The 17,764-nt window shown below is 37.0% G+C and overlaps 1 protein-coding gene across 2 annotated transcripts in view; it reads right to left on the bottom strand.

The window, feature by feature from the left end:
• Nucleotides 1-16,971, bottom strand: part of LOC124159839 (D-ribitol-5-phosphate cytidylyltransferase-like) — a 29,883-nt gene extending 12,912 nt beyond the window's left edge. The window contains exons 1-5 of one of the 2 annotated variants that reach the window (XM_046535748.1): nucleotides 16,887-16,971; nucleotides 16,372-16,467; nucleotides 9,487-9,691; nucleotides 8,026-8,276; nucleotides 2,521-2,671 (exon numbers count right to left, since the gene is read on the bottom strand). In XM_046535748.1, the coding sequence (XP_046391704.1) occupies nucleotides 2,521-2,671; nucleotides 8,026-8,276; nucleotides 9,487-9,691; nucleotides 16,372-16,464 (700 nt within the window). In that variant the 5' untranslated portion in view covers nucleotides 16,465-16,467; nucleotides 16,887-16,971. The other variant, XM_046535743.1, reaches the window with a different exon arrangement.
• Between the last annotated feature and the right edge of the window lie 793 nt (nucleotides 16,972-17,764).

Genomic DNA, 17,764 nt, shown 5'->3' with positions numbered 1-17,764 from the left:
CTTAACTTAGATGCGGGTCTTCCTCAAGGGCAATTGTGGAGTTTTTAAAACTTATCATTGGTAATGGGATAAATACTACTGGATTGGGATGAAGAAAATGGTGAAATCCCAACTGCGAAATTGTGATCTATGTCAGAGAACAAAATTTCCAAATCGGTATTTAGAGTGGATTCACGACCCAGAATTTAGTCACAACCGAGTAAAACAATTAGTTCTCCAAAATTTAGAGAGGTCGCAGAAAGAAATATCAAATGAAAAAAATTCATGTATTTCAAGTCAACAACCGCGTGTTGTTGCCTAAGGTTTCTGATACCAAAGCTCAGCTCTTTCATAAATTTTTCCCCTTGTACACTGGGCTATTTGTAATTTCCCGTTTAGTGGGGCCAAATTCATGCTATCTCAAGGATGAGACGGGTCCGGAAGTCGGGGCTTACAATTTCCATAGCCTCAAACCCTACTTCGCTCCTTCTGAACCGGCTGACCATGGGACTGTGACGCAGTAGTGTTTTTTTTTATTATTGCAATGTGTTTAGGTTGCTATGATTTGTTAAATAAAAAAATCGCTTCTGGCCTTATTATGTCGTGATTGAAATCACTGAGAAATTTGTACACATATTTTGTTCTTTGTTATGTAATGATTCATAACAGAAAGGATTTTTTATTTAAGTCGGGGCCATGTAACAAAATTGTTAAGTTACCAATGTATGATTTGTATGAGTGTGTGTTTTTTTTTGTGTTCATGTTCCCGCGTGTGAATCAATTGATTTCAAATGAATCTTATAGAGGGTGTTAGTGTGTGTGTGGGGCATTCTGGGTATAAGGAATGTGACAAGGAGAGAGAGAGAGAGAACGGTTGATGGCACAAGGGCAGACGGTCGATTTAGACTGAAGGGCAGTGATTACGAGAAAGTGGCCGGGAGAGAGAGCTTCACAGCGAACGACTGGTGAAGCTGGCTTACTTTACACAGAGTCACACAGTTCGTCCGTGGACATCTCTCCGGCTAACTCATTTCATTACAGCCGGCTTCCTTTATACAGAGTGACGCAGTTCTTCCGTGGACATCTCACCGGGTTTACGTAAGCATGAAAAATTCCGAACTGGTGAACCGCTTTTGAAGCAGTTTGTCTGTGAGTGTTCGTGCCATAATTTTCGGAGACATTCTCCGTATGAGAGTATCTAGCCATTGTTCTCTCGTCTCTGACAAGTGTCCCATCCCTCCACAGATTATTATGACCAAGTGCACAGTGTCGTCGTTTTTTTGTTAAAAATAACTGTTCAACAAAAAAACTCAAGAGAATAATCATCTGACTATAATTGTATTTCATGCTAATTTATGTTATCTGGCTCAATTTCTTTCACCCTTTCTCATCTCTGTTCATTTGTTTTCACCAATCATTTCATAGCATTCTTCACCTCTTCACAGGGTATGATTAATTTCATTTGTGCAACTGTTTAATTAAAATTATCGAATGAAAGCGTTACCCTTTTCTTATTTCAACTGATATTGCATGGCCCTGCGGTCAAACAGGTGGTTATTTCATTGTTTAGCGTCGTCCCGGTGCGCATGCCGCGGCGGAAGGAGACTTTCATCGGGTGGGAGTAATCGGCAAGTAGATGCCCTCGGCCCAAGTTTGTTTGCTCCCATCAAGGAAAGAGCTGGTCACTAATTCTTTATCGGGACCTGAAGTGTTTCAACTTCACTATTTTTCTTTTTATTTACTTGTGCATGTGCGATCCACTTTCAGGGGGGTTGTTCAGGCGGTTGTTGGACAGTGATGCGGCACTGTCTGGTGCACTCGTGTCTCTTAATTGCTAAGCTATTGGGGAGGGGCGTCCTTCTGAGCAGGTGCAACCGTTACAATATACAGTGGAAACTCATTAAAACGATACTCCACAGTGCCCAAAATAAACCCTTGCTATGGCAAATTATAGTCTTACCAGGGATGGAGCAAATCATGCCCAAGAAACATTGTCAACAATTTTTTAGGAGTCAAGTTGGCGTGGTGGCAGAAATAGTTCCATTTATGGAAGTTATGGATAAACGCCAAAAGAAGGGGAAAGTTTTTATGGCAATTAACATCTTTACTTAATCTAACAACTAGCCATCAATCTAGACTCAAATCAACTGTAAAAAAAACTGATGTCATTAACAGTAAACAACTGATACTTAACACTCCACATAAACTTAATTTTTAACCAATCGCTAGTAATTACAATGAACCAAAATTAGTGGGAAATCTTTTCTGAAGAATGAATCTGATGTATTGGTGGGTGTCTACTCCAAAAGGGCCTCATATAAACCAAATTTCTTTACATGCTAATTATGAGCCAATTGACGGTGCCCCTGTTATCTCATTCATTTTGGCAGAGATCACGCAATAGACTTCACTTGTCCTCACGCAGTTCCACAGTTTTATCAAAAAAAAAAAAACTAAAAACATAAAGTACAAAACTAACAGCCAATTTCTGTACTACAAACCCTTTTGGTTAAACAACAAGTTGAATATTCATGTACATACCTCTGAGGCATCCAATAGCGGCGTAAATATCACGTTTGTAAGTAACTTTCCAGAGGTCTGGAGGACCTTCAATTAGCTGTGCTCTAACTCCAGCATATGCTAGTGCTAACTGCAGACATTCTGTTCCATGATCAAGATCATGCTCTGAACACTATAAAATAAAAGAAAACACAAACAAATTTCTAAATTTAAAGAAAGTTTCACTTACTTTAGCATCAATGAATCAAAATATTAGGAGGAATCGATAATGAAAATGTAAAAATTATCACCTAACTGATAACATAAAAGCCATAGGAAAAAAATATTCTATAATACATTTCATAAGAAAGTAAATGAGTGTTTGCAGCTTTGCAAGTAGAAATATTAACCCACTTATGGCGAAGGTTTAAAAAATGCAATAATTACCTTGAATTTAATATATTGTAGGAATAAATTAAAATTAAAAGAATGTCTGAAGGAAAAAAAACAATTATCTCTTCTTAATTGTTTATTATGAGACGTTCCAAAAATGGAACGTTAGAAAAATTCATAACCATAACGTACTCAACGTTGACAAGCCATCATTATGCTACAAACATTTTTAAGTCACTAATGAAAGTTACACTTAGGTTAAATCTTATTGTATGAGCAAGTTCATATTTGATTTTTTCAATTATAGGTGGTATTTTTTGTGGCACTGGGCAGAGCAAGTTTGCTTTACAAAACGTATGATTCATATTTGGGGATGAAAATCAAGGTTGAAAACCCTAGGGAAGGCATCAAAAATTGTAGTTATCCTGCAGAATGCATCACTGGATAACAATTTTTTAACTTATGACCATCACTAACTGTTCATCCACACATCATCCTGCACATGCGACATGGCTGTAGCTAAAAAATTTCACTATCCACGAGATTCAAAAACAGGTAATCTGAACATTTTCTGACTTAAAAAGGTTAAATTGATAATTAAAATTACATATACCATTATGCTCTCAATTTATTCGTCACGGCAAAGATTTGTTCACACACATTAAGCTCAAAGTGCAAGATTCTTCGCACTGCACCTACAGTGGCATCTGCTACCTCCAAAGGTGATGAATTTGAAATTTCAGGTGCCCTACAACTTTTCGATTAGGAATGAACATTCATTCTCATAAACATTCTCTGAAAGCTCGTAAGTTGGATGCTTGTCAGTTAAGGATTCACTGCATCTCACTGTGCTCCCAAAATACAATAAAACCAATGCCAAATTCATAATAAATTTAATAAGACAAAATTTTTGAATTAGCAAACTTCGGCTGTAGTTTCCATAAGGCAGTATTTATTTGTTTATACGAAATAGAGAAAAAAAACTTGACAAATAAACTATTATTGAAAGAGTATTTACCATCTCGTGCTTATATTATAACAATATCTTCCAATAGTTTTGATGGAAATATTGGAAGATGGAAAGCACCTGGAACGACCAAGGCTAGACAACGGACAAATGTTGTGGAATGAATTTACGCTCATAAAAATTCTCTTATGTTTGGTCTACACTGGCACTGAGGCAGATGTCATATTGGGGCATTGTACACCCATGTCTCATATTGCGCAAGGGATGCGTTCCTTGGGGTCTTTGCGCTATACGAATTTGCATTATACGAGAGCGTTTTAACATTGGGAAGATAGGGATGCGTTCCTGGTAGCATAGGTCTTGGGTATTGAATTTCTTCTAAAACATATATATTCCCATAAATAGCCTTAGCAAACATTATTTATATAAATTTTTATAGTTTAAAACATCTTTAAAGATAGTATGCTCGCATTTGAAGACTTTTATTCACGTTAAAAAAAATTCTTACGTGCTTTTGAAATTCCCTCCTATTGTGCGGGTGGGCTAACATCTGCTATCTCAGGGGTTCGTAATGCATTGCCGGCAGTTGACGATTTTTCAAGCCAGTCTAAAAACAACTATTGGGTCACCCAGGCCCTTTTGTTACTCATCGAAATGACAGGCAAATGCTACTTTGAATGCCATTTCATAGCTAGCGGAGTTTATGAATGATAAATCATTTTAATTTGAAGTCCTCCGAGTCATTAGCAGCTACGTGAAACAGTCTTTAAACGCCTTGAAACCTGACCCAGGTCTTCCTTCCCTGAAAATGAATGAACGAGAATGCATTCTTTTCCAAAAGAATACCGTCTCGTCAACACTAAAAACTAGTTGAGGGGGAAAGGAGCCACTTTCAATCACAGCTTGGAGTTCATCAGAAAATGTTATGGTGACTGCGCTATCAACACTTGCAGATTCACCTGATATCGCCGCACTGAAAATACCTGCTTGCCGTTTAAATTCTGGAACCAACCGGAGCTTTCACTAAATGTCTCGGAGCGATTACCACTCTCGTCTTTTTGTACTGATTCACCATGAACTTTCCGTATGTGTAGACCGCTTGGTTGAAGCTGGTGCGGCTGAGGTCACAGATGTTTTAACTTCGTCTTTATTCAGAATAAGGCATCGTGCGTTTAAACTTCCGTGCAATATCGCTTTGACGTTCTCCATTTTCAAAGCAATTGACCTATATTTCTCTTCTAGGTTTATGGTTTTTCTTGATAAATTCTTGATTTTTCTACCCGTATTCCTATCTTTTGCCATTTTCTCTTGGTTTTTACTCTGCATGGCTCTATCGAAATCACCTTCTACTGCTGAACTGTATTCTTGAGACGCAGAGGGCCTACGACTGCGGGGAGGGAACGAAGCTATTGTGTTTGAGACTCTATAGCGGACCCTCTTATATGTTGATGCTATTCATGTGCAACTCAGCCACCGCTCCATTTCTCCCCCGTGAATACCGATGACCTTGAAGGCTTTAGCGTAGACCCTTTACCTGGAAGTCAATCGCCCGATAACCTATGACGGCAAAAATTACGTCTCAACCAGTATTGCTTAAAAAAAACTCATTTCCACTAGCCCCACGCTTAATTAATGATCTAAATTAACTCATTCTGTTAAGGAGACAAGATAAATTACTTCGGTAGGCCGGCTATCTGGACCCAACGACGAGTAATACATTTGGCCATTGCACAGCAATGGAATTCGATTAATATATAAACAAAATAGAAGATTTGAGGCAAGCAATAATATTAATACGCGTAAAATGATAGAAATTTCGTGTGTACTTAGCGCAAGTTCATGTTTTCTCACGAGAGCATTTAAGATTTTTGATTAGGCTACACTGCGTTGCAATGTTTCCCCGAGGAACGAATTTGCGCTATATCGAAATTGCGCTAATCGAAATTGCGCTATACAAGACATGGGTGTACATGGGTTCTAGAGCATGATATTATGAAGCACTGACACGTGATTGCTCTACTGGGGATAAAGGGCTGCTCAAAAACTTATGGTAGACAACCAGGGTGAGGGGGCAGACACAAAATGAAGAATAGAAGAAAACAGAAGCAAAGAAGAATGTAACAAGTAGACACTAATGTAATTAATAGTTACTATGCCACAGTTTCGTCAACATATTTTTGAATATATTAAAGAGTTTAACATAAGTAAGGGAGCATGGAATATTTCTAACACCCCAAGTGTTTTCTCTTACTCAAATAACTGAATTGTAACCTCTGATGAAAGTCATCATACCCACAATTTACTCACATCTTAACATTATTATGAATGTAGGAGGGGGGTTGTGAATGTACTCTGGTAGTGAATGAAGAGGAAATTGAGAGTTACAAATTTGAAGAAAATGATTATATAGTATATATATTATATAGATTATATAGTCTTGAGATGGACTAATTATTTATGTTTTTGAATTAAAATTGAAATAAGATCTCAAAATAATCATAATTTAACAGTAATAAGACTAATTTGGTGACAGATAACTCCACACTGTTTTATTTTATAAAACCACATACTTTTCAATTAATAAGAGTTGAACTATTGTTGATAGGTAGACTTCAAATATTAAATTTTCAATAATTTGTTAAATATTAAACAATTAGAAAAACAAAGTAATCTCTGAAACCAGTAAGGATGATCAAAATCGGAATTTTACGATATGTATAAAAACTGTGACCTGTTAAGGCAGTACTTCACCTACAGAATAAGGCCAACTCGGTGGACCATGAGGGTCATCTTCCCAGTGGTATGGGCACAGAGAGCATTTGTTTGCCAACTGCCTTTCAAGCTTGACTGCCGAGTGAGAGAGTGACTTATTATACATACATGGAAGATACTTAAGAACCCTAACTGAAACAAATGACTTTGTATGCAGTAACGCACACGGGTGCAAAGTTAAATACACTAAGGATGGAGTTCGCCATGAAAAAATATTTGACTTAGCCGGGATTTGAACCCGGATTTCCCAATAGCCGGTTAGGCATGCTAGCCAGTCACACCACCAAGCGATTTCCTCTGAGCGAACTTCGGGATAGGTTTCACAAAACAAGGTGTTGACGTCACTTGTCCACACTGTGGCACATGCAGAGGAGGTTGTGCTTACTAAGCCACTGCCAGAGTGAAAAACCCTAATTTGTCACTCTATACCGCTGATTATGAAAGCAATGCACATGATTTTACTATGACTTGACTGTCCATGGCAATGGTAAAACGGGCCGGGAAATGTGGTGAGGGGTCTGCCCTTCCAACGCAGCTGGTTGCCAGTTTTCTCTGAGCAGCCTGAACGAAAAGATGTGCCTCAGTGTGAAGTGTGTCTTCCAACTTTGTATCACAGGACTTAAAAGGATGACACACACTGTCCAGAATTGTTTGATTTGATTCAAAATGAGCCGGACTTCCTGAACTCTGTCTTATCCAGAGACGAATCCTGGATGTTCAAATATGATCCAAAATCAAAAAGGCAGAGACACGAGTGGCACACAAAATCATCCCCCTGCCCCAAGAACTTGCAAATGAGCAAGCCTTGCATCAAAATGATGCTCATTGTCTTTTTAAACAACAGAGGAATCGTCTATTTTGAGTTTGCATCGCAGGGAGAAATTGTGAATTCAGCCTTTTAGCAGTAGGTGCTCCAGAGATTGAAATGCTGTGGCGTGCTGAGTCGCCCATGCGAGGGATGACATCAAAGACACTGTCAGGCTCCACCATGGAAATTCCCCAAGCTACAAGTCCTTCATCATTACCAATTTCCTGACCCATAGCAACACCTGGAAAAACACCCCAGTGGTCCCCCAGCTCCCTTTAAGCACTGACTTAGCTTCGTGAGACTTTTTTTGTTTCCTCAACTGAAAAGAGAACTGAATGGAATGCATTGGGAGTCCGTGTTAAACTTCAAAAGCATGTTACAATGTTCCTAAGAGACATTCCCATTGAGGAGTTTTGGGGTGCCTTCCAGGTACTGCAGACATGTCTATGCAAGTACATTAATGCTGAGGGAGAGAATTTTAAGAATCTTAAGCATTTGTACCAGTAGGATCAATAAATATATATTTCCTAGAAAATGCTCATTACTTTTATAATGGACCCTGAACATCAACTCTCTATCTGAAGTGGAAAAAAGGATAAACACAAACCTTACTATAAGCAGCACATAAGGTATCCAAACGGAATGCTTGGGGAGTTTCACTAGAAATATGAGTGGATCGATCCAAGCAATGATCTAAAAGACCTTCAGGTCCAGTTGAAGCAACAATCGTAGATACAAGAGGTCGTGTTGCTCCGGCAGCTCCACACCTCTCAGCAGCCAAAACCAGTTGTTCGAGGAGACCAGCTGGAACCATTGGTCGCACAGCATCATGCACCACCACAACTCTGGTTGTTGGTTCTCAAAGTTTATGAAAATAGAAGTATATTATTTAGAACATCATTCTAACTAAAGATTAAATCTATGTGTACGAAGTAAATGTCAGACTTAATGATAAGAACAGGCATAAATATATTTAAAAAACATCTGATCAAGGATGCCATCAAAAATTTACATACACGAGTAAGAATTTGCATATATAGGTACATGATAGTATATGTAATCCTGGTCATTTCATATTCAGGAGACTTTAAAATAAACATACAAAATGGCATGGTATACATCTATGCACATACAGCCGACCTCAGGCATGGGACACAAAGTTTTAGGACTGATGAAAAAAAATAGATGCTCACAGCAAGACATTTCATTAAGTTTGACTTAAGTAACGGTTTTGTTTGAGGGGAAGACCTCATATATATGTTTAGCAAAGCATCTCTCTTATTTTATAGTTTCTGTTGGAACTGAAAATATGTTGCGGTTCTAAGATGACGATCTCTATGTCTCACTGAAAGATATCCGTTCTTCATTACTCAAGCAATAATAGCCTAGCACATAGCCTCTGAGTCACCAGCTGCTCCCAACATAATGTGCATGCTTGCATGTATACAATTTCTCACTGCAGAGTTTGATGGATTGTGTCCCTTTCCTTTGCATTTTATTCATTTCACGGATCTAATCTTTCTGTACCACACACCATATGATTCACTGATATTCAAGGTATGGCACGACAAGTGCAAAGTAGTACCTCTGTATCACTTTTTCACCAAAGGACCTTCCCATAACAAGCTTGATGATTTCTAGCATCCTTGGAACCTAGCTGCAAATATTTATTATGTTTAGGTATGGGTTGGATAAATTTATCTTCGGATTCAGTTCAGTTCTTAGCTTTGGTTTTCTGTTCTGCTTCTTCATGTTAGAGTGTACATTGCTCATTTTCGAGAGTTAGCTTTCATTAACCAATTTAATGAGTACATACAATGAAAATTGACATATCATTTTGGACATTGGTTTGACTTTAACAAATGATATTAAGTAAACTAAGATGTTTTTGTAATATAAAATGACTTTTCAAAAGTAGAAATAATTTCAACCATCTCTTTTGTTACCTTATGAATCATTTCTAAAGCTACCTCAGCTCTCATTTGTAATGTCAAGCAATTATTTCTTGTGATTTTAGAATGGGTAAGCCAATAAGTCATTGTAATAAAAAATGTATAATCTTACTAACCACTTTTCTGCAGTGCAAGTAGGCCAGCACGAATGGAGCGGTGCCGTGATGTTTCTCCTTGAACAACAGCTACTTTTCGCCCAACTGAACCACATTCATCAAGAAGACCACGGGCACGCTCTACACTATCAGCAACCAACACCATACTTTTAATCCAGGGTATTCTATCAAATTCTTCCAAGGCATAGAGAAAAAGAGGCTTGCCCTGAAAATGCAACAACAAAACAGCATAAAAAGAATGATCACGCTAGGCAGCTTATATCTTAAATGGTTTATGAATGCACTTTATGGGACATACAATTTGTGGCTAAAAAAATATTTTACTTCGTACATATATTCTATACTCATTCCACACAACTTAATATTTGGTATATCCTGACTGATCCCAACACGCAGATGTCACTTTCAAGTGAAATAATTTGGCATTTCCCTTAAGACTCCTAAAAATTTGATTTCAAATGGAAAATTTAAATTACTCTAGAAATTTGTATCTAAAACACAAAATTACAATTGCAATTTCAAAATGTTCAATGCAAGAAATGGATTGGAATGAAAGTGACAATGTAATGAACCATGTTACTCCACTGGAAGTTATTAAATGTGAACTAGGTTTCAAATTTGTATTACAAAATTAGATTTGTATATTTTTAGAACTACCATTTCATTGAAAAGCACTAAGTTTTGAGGAAAAGGGATAATCTTGATACATGATGATTTGGTGGCTGAGAGCCCGTAAGGCAGCATAGCAAATATTTCAGTTTTCACTTATTTCTTGTTTACTCCTGTAATGCATGAAATGCATAAGAGATTTATGTTATGTCCCTATCAGAAATGTTCATGCAAAAAATGGTAAAGGAAAAATGGTGTAAGTGGAATACTGGAAGGAAAAATGGTTATATATTATCAAAATTGCGTCCAATACTCCCAAAGGTTGCTGAAAGTGTCTAGAGTAGCTTGATTTATGAACAGCTATCAAAAACATGGTGGGTGAATTTATAATAAATTTCATAGTTTATATACAGAACTTCATTCTTGGTGTATATAAATTAGCACATAACTGTGTAAAAATTCACTTGTTTCATGCAGTCCTGTGTAATTCTCATACAGTTGTATTTCATTTCGATCACATGCTCCTACGAAAAAAAAGCTGTCCATGTCAAGCTAAAGATTGTAAATGTGAATTGTTTCCGAGAAAAGTGAAAAGAAACATAATGATGGCTAAGTTCTAACAACACGTATCTCAAAAATAGCAACTTTTCGGGAGAGCAAAAGAAACGGTTTATATTTTTAATTGCGCACTGAAATTAAAAACCAAAAATTCATTAAACTGAAAAAGAAGCGCGAAAAATCCACAGAGGAAAAATCATTCGCCTTGACCGGGATTCGAACCCGGATCCCTCGATTTCCGGCCGAGTGCTTTAGCCAGTTAAGCTACCGAGGCGTCATTCTCCCCTGTGGAAATTTTCGCACTATTTGTGCATTGCGGGTGACTCCGTAAAAAGTTATCACCGTGGCTAGTCCCGGTATACTTTCATAAGTCCAGAGCGAACACCTCTAGTGTTCAAAGTTCGGGCTTTGCTCTCCGGCTGTGGCGCCATGCGCACGACCTGGACTGCTAGTCGCATCATATGCTCAGCAGTCCATACCACCTTGTCCGGTATAGTCCACAAATTTCCACAGGGGAGAATGACGCCTCGGTAGCTTAACTGGCTAAAGCACTCGGCCAGAAATCGAGGGATCCGGGTTCGAATCCCGGTCAAGGCGAATGATTTTTCCTCTGTGGATTTTTCGCACTATTTGTGCATTGCGGGTGACTCCGTAAAAAGTTATCACCGTGGCTAGTCCCGGTATACTTTCATATGAAAAAGAAGTATACATTTGCAAACAAAGAGTTGTTTTGCTTGAATTTAATTTTTTAAATGTCATTATACTATGTTTGAGACACCTGTCTCAAATCGTCCAAATTTTGAGACACATGTTGTTAGAATTTAATCCTTTCACTGCTGTTCAATGTCCAAAAACCTTCTCCTCATATGTGGCGAAAATGTTAAATGCATTCCGTTGGGCCATGGAGCAGGTACTTCCAGGATGGGCGTGGTACACCCTCCATAGGGTGGCTAATCCAGAACCCTTTCCTCGATGAGCTCACCCTTGCTGGCCCGTATCTTGTACCCTCCGGGCGTGGGGCCTCCCTCCCGAAAAGTGATCGCTATGACTGCAATTTGAAAATCAACCAATCAATTTGATCATCAAAAAATGATTGTTTGCATCGCACTCCTGCCAATCAAGCAACCAAGTAAGTCTTTAGAACTGTTTTTCTGTGATGAAAAATAACGATTTTATTAACTTTGCTAAAACCGTGGCTGCGGACCACCGGAAAATGGACATTTTAGCAAAGTTAACAAAATCGTTATTTCTCATTGCAGAAACACGGTTCAAAGGCGTACTTGATTGCCTGATTGGCAGGAGTGCGATGCAAACAATCATTTTTTGATGATCAAATTGATTGGTTGATTTTCAAATTGCAGTCATAGCAATCACTTTTCGGGGAGGCCCCACGCTCAGAGGGTCCAAGATACGGGCCAGCGAGGGTAAGCTCGTCGAGGAAAGGGTCCCGGATTAGGGAACCTTCGAAGTGCTTTGGCGAAATTGCTGAGCACATGGAGGGAGGAAGAAAAAAAGCCGTGCAGCAGCCTGCCTAGGAGCATACCAGGTACGTTCATAGCAGTGTAAGGGTTAACCGTCAATAAGTAGCACGTAAAAAGAAACATAAAACTTTCTGTTGATTCAGTATCATCAAGTGCCCTGCCTGTTGCAAGGCAGGACCTATAAATATTGGATAATAATGTGAAAATTTTACACTTTCACCATATCAGGGAATGAGTATGTTAATGAAACGGTGCAACTGGGTTTAAAAGAGAGAAGAAGGTGTATCATCAAGTACTTTTATTTATACTTGTTTTCCTACAAAAAATGTTTCAGAAGGTCTCAAACTTCTAATATTTTATCTTAAATAATTTTGCCTGCTTATGTTACTTTTCTTTAGTATAGTAATGGATTTTACGGGTTTATAAACCTTTATTGAAGTATAGATTTCAAAAAATGAGGAGCAGTATTAACGGACCATATACAGAATGACAGAAAAAGACCTTTCTGTAATAATATACATTAATGATTTCCCAGCACCCATAGACAAACCATGGTCACTCGCTGAAACTAATAAACAACAACTTAAGGGACTGGCTGCTTTTTTATTATATTTACAGCCTCTGAAGTTCCAAAAATCTATCAGCATCCTCCATTTTAGTTCAAAGGTAGCCAAAATCAATACCTAAAACCAGAATAGTATCAGTTTCATGACATTTCTGACCATTTTCATCTGTTCCTAATTATTACCATGCAAGAACTCAAGTTTTTGAACGTTGTGTAAATTGAGTATAGCATGTAGCATTTTTAATAGAAAACTTCTTACATATCTTATGACGTCTTACATATGAATTTGTGTAACAGATAAATACTATAACAAGACAATTGGTATAAAATAAAATGGACTTTTTACCTATTCTTAACAAAAAAAAATATTTTTGAAATGCAATGCATAGGAAATTATAAAATTTACTTGAAAATCTAACCATGAACAAAACCTCTAAAGTAAAGCTGACAGAAAAACACAAAGCTAAAGATTTAAATAATCAGGTGACTGAAACAAATTTACCAAGAAAGGCCTCGATTTAAAGATATTGCCAAAAAATAACTGCAGCACCTCAGCCACTCCAAAACACAATCATTATAACCAAATTTGCAAATTCATGTGAGGGGTAAAATGCTAGTTTTATTCAAGGCTATGCAAAAATTTGAGTAAAATTAACATACACCATTTTGTATTGTAAGACTACCTAAACTCAGTTTAAAATCTGAACCAGTTCACAGTTCTGAAAGTAAACTGTTTGATAATTTGCTGCACCAGTTTAGTTAACTGAACCAATTTTTTCTAATGAACTTTTCAATCAGTAACAGAACCTTATTACAATTACAGGAATATTTCAACTGAGAATAGCAAACTATTGGAGACACAGACATGAGTATTTCAACACATATTCCCAATGTGGATGCTTCAAAACGACTTGGAAAAAAAACCCTTGAGGTGGCTCATAACCTTTAGGGGGGCAATATCGGTTTACCAGTTCCTACCATTATACCCATTTTTTCCCCAATAATGAATAAGGCTACCTGTTTTTAAGAAAAAGGAACAGCTAACCGGTGGACCAGAATACCTGTAACAACCAGGTTCTAATATTCCAACCATTTTCTTGCTACCTGCCCATAGTGTGATGGTAAAATTGCCGTCGCATTGGTGCCAGTGGTAATGAATGGATGCACAACATCAGTAGGCAGAAAATTTACCATGCATTTTTTTCCCTAGCCAGTGTGAAAGCTCTAACTTACTTCATTCCATTATTGTCTGACAGGTGGCTAAGTACATTAAATGTGAGTGAAAAATCCATCACGTTTGTAGCCAGCCAAACAAATGTCTAGGGAGTTTGAGGGTGGCCATGGCTCATTAATTGAAACAATGCCTTTTGATTTTGAATATATGTACTTTAAAAGTACATAATATATTCAAATATATTAAAGTTACAAAATATTTTTAAAATGTATTTCTGAAACAAAATACAAATTACAGATCTATAGATAAAAAATATTTCATTCAAATACATATTTACTTACATATATTTTCAATACGTTTAGGGACAAGGATATAAAATTCACTGTCCAGAGCTTTCTTTTTATATGATACAAAGAATCTGTACTGGCATGATAGCCATTTGCCATATTCTTACCCTTGGATTACAATAGTAATTTTGAGGTACTTTGTCCAATATACCACTTCCATAAGCTTACCGTAGTAATATCATTGCATTAAACCTGCCTATCACACACATTTTCAATCCATGGTACTTAGGTCAAATAAGGTAGATTTAACATGAATATTATTTATCTTCTACTTATACAAGGGATATTGAAGCTTGAATAAATAAACTCAATATATTTAGGAATGAAGCCGGGCAGGGGCAAAGTGGAGTTTGGGAGTACAAGAAGCATATGCCAGTAAAATATGCAATTGACAAGAATTTTACATAAGCATCACTTGGATTTTTATGGCATTTTATAACCCCCTAATATTTTTTGTTCGAAGTTAACTTTGGACAGTTGACATTCTGTGGACTGATTTGCCTACTGACTTAATAACACAATTTTGGCAAAGGATAACAAGGAAACAATGGCAATTGAGCCTCCAACTCAAAAGACAGGAGGCTACGAATTGACAAAATTACAATTAGCACAACCAACTAGCCAAACCATTAAACATATCAGCTGATGCTATCATATGCTCCCAGCTCCCATATGGATCACAGCTTTTCAGTGACTCCTAAGTTCCTTGCATTAACCTCACCTGGTTTGCTGTTGTTTAATCTCTTTAAGCGATTCCTACTCTCAATAAACAGTGAGTTTGTGAACCGCAACTATAATGTCGTCACCAACTCATAAAAAGAGGGAGTAAACCTTTAAAAGAGGGAGTAAACTTTTAAAGGTTTACATATTATTTAAAACTTATGACAGAATGGTTCAACACCAAGGATTTTTGCATAGCAGTTACTTATCTTTCTCTTCCAATGACCGAACTCTTTTGAGGATTGCAAATTCAGGTCTTTGGGAACAACCCTATATTATATCTTAAGCAGAAGTTAAAAAAAAACACTTTCAAATAGCATGAATTGCATTTTAAAACAGTTTTAGAGCAGTACTGAAATTATCTCGTTTCGACTTCAAAGTTTTTACCAGGGTGTGATATTCAAATGCCATTATGCGCGATTATATTACTGAGTATTTGTTGACACAATCTTAGTAATTCGCCAGAAGTTCACTTAAGTAGTAGTTGTTTACACTATCCCAGTGGTGGACTAATCAACCATCAGTATAGTCACAATGTATCAAAAACTATAAACAGATCAATAATAAACTACAGCATTCTGTGTAGTGCAAGGCTTAAAACCATTGAAAACTACTGATTCCCAGAAATTTCACGCTAACGGTTATGCACTAAAATTCTCTTTGAAAATTGTGCAATAAAGTTTCTGAATAAGCCAACATAGGGAATGATACGAAATGTTTTAACTGATCCAAATCATTAGTGATTTTCTCGAGGACTGATGAAAATAAAGAATAATTAACTATAATTAAAGTAAAATAACATGAGCTTTTCAGGGTATGTGGAATTTATGCCACCAAAGCCTGTATTTTCATGAACTCTTAGCCCGCTTAGTTTATTTACTTTTAAGTTCAGTCCCAACGAGTTTGGTGACCACGGAATAATATTATCAACCGACAATTAGTACCTATTTTCAAGATACCTATCTATGAGTAAAATCGGTCATAGGTCGAGTTCGCTAATGCGGAAAACTGAAGACAGTAAACACTAAGGAATTTAGGACTAGTAAACACCCTCCAAGTAAGGAAAATTATATCAAATTTTGTACACAATAGAAAGGGCTGAATTAAATTTACCAGATTAACCTCCTCAGAATAAAATTACATAATCATACCCACCATGAACACATTCAAAATATAATACAAGTAAGAAAGCTACAAAGGACCTACGAAAAGATTGAATGCATTGGAGAAAAGAAATAAGTATTTCCACAAAAAAAACGAAATGAAAAATATAAGGACATTAACTGAATACCACATAAAGCCGTCACACAAGAAATTGAAAGGCATGCCTTACACTCTTATATTGCTCTACATAAGCCGAGCGTAGATACATAATCACCATAGAACTTCAAATCAAAAAAGTACCACGAAATAGCAAAGATACTAACTCACCAATATTTTACAATACTGCTTTGGTGTAGTAGTGTCCAGCCTCTCACTTGACCCAGCTGATGGCAGTATGACACCCACCTCAAAGTTGATCATTTTCTAAAAATATGAGGACAGTTTTGATTAAAACTTCAATTAACTGGTCACTGACTTCCACGGCGCAGTACTTTATTTCACGATCCAACTTTGTCCACCAAAAGATAGTACTCAAACGCGAATACACCAACATTTATCACATAAAAATTGCAGTATTTAGCTTTTATCTGATGCATTATATCTCCAAGGCGCTGAATAAGGCGTTAGAAGACATTTCTTACAGAATATTTCGTTTCGATTTCACAAACTAAGTTCATTGATTTTATGAACACTGAAGTGTTTATCTGCCGCCTTCGGCATCTCTAAGATACATGGTTTGAGACTGCATTTCGCATTCGAAGGGTATAACATAAGTAAGATTACACCACAAATCACATCTGGCACGGAGAATAGACCAAAATTCACGAAAATTAATTTATTACCTGCAATAATTTTATACTTTGCCTCTATTTTCTGTTAACACACTATACATCGAGAATTCGATCCATCGAATTATCGACGCTTTCGAGGATTTCGAGAGGGACTAGCGAGAGCAACGGCAACGGGGGCAACGGGTAGCACGAGTAGGCAGCGGCGGTAGCGATGGATAGCGGGTTGTAATCGGTTATAATGGTAAGGATGGTAACATGGGATGATGGTAAGCAGAGGTAGCGGAGCGTGTGTCCCTGCTGGTGCAGAACAAAGAATTTATCATTAATACTGTAAGGATTTTATAATGCAGAATTAGATGAACTTTGTTGGTGGACTGATTTGGACTTGAATCGTGTGTCTGCTATCAACTTAAAATGACCCTAAGTGGTATATTACGTACGTTTCTCTGAGTTTTCTATCATGGTAGGCGTTTCTCATCTCTTCAACCTCGAATATAAGTTTTATTTTATGAGAATGCATTATCGTAGTAATAGTCTACATTGAAATTCCTCATATACGTAATGACTCGGTGAAATCATTCTTTTAGTATCACTGATTTTAGCATACTATTTATATATATTTTTATTTAATTTTTTTATATTTTTAAGACTTGTTGCTTTTAGATTTAACTTAGAAAGAGAAAGAGGATCATATGTTGAACTGTTAAATCTACTCAATCTCTGTTCCTTATGTAATAGAAGAAAACAATTAGGTCTTTTGTTTTTGTATGGCCTGCTAAATAACCTAATTATATGTCGGGATCTACTAAGTTTAATCAATATTAAAATTCCTGCCTTACACTCTAGAACTCATAATCTTTTTTATCTCCCGCACTGCAGTTACAATTACATTTATTTTTTGCCTATGTTCAGGATAGCGAGAGATTATA

Source organism: Ischnura elegans, chromosome 1 (genome assembly GCF_921293095.1).
Source record: "Ischnura elegans chromosome 1, ioIscEleg1.1, whole genome shotgun sequence".
NCBI classification, from domain to species: Eukaryota; Metazoa; Arthropoda; class Insecta; order Odonata; family Coenagrionidae; genus Ischnura; species Ischnura elegans.
The sequence above is the reverse complement of the archived record's forward strand: the minus strand, read 5'-3'. Positions and strand labels throughout refer to the sequence as shown.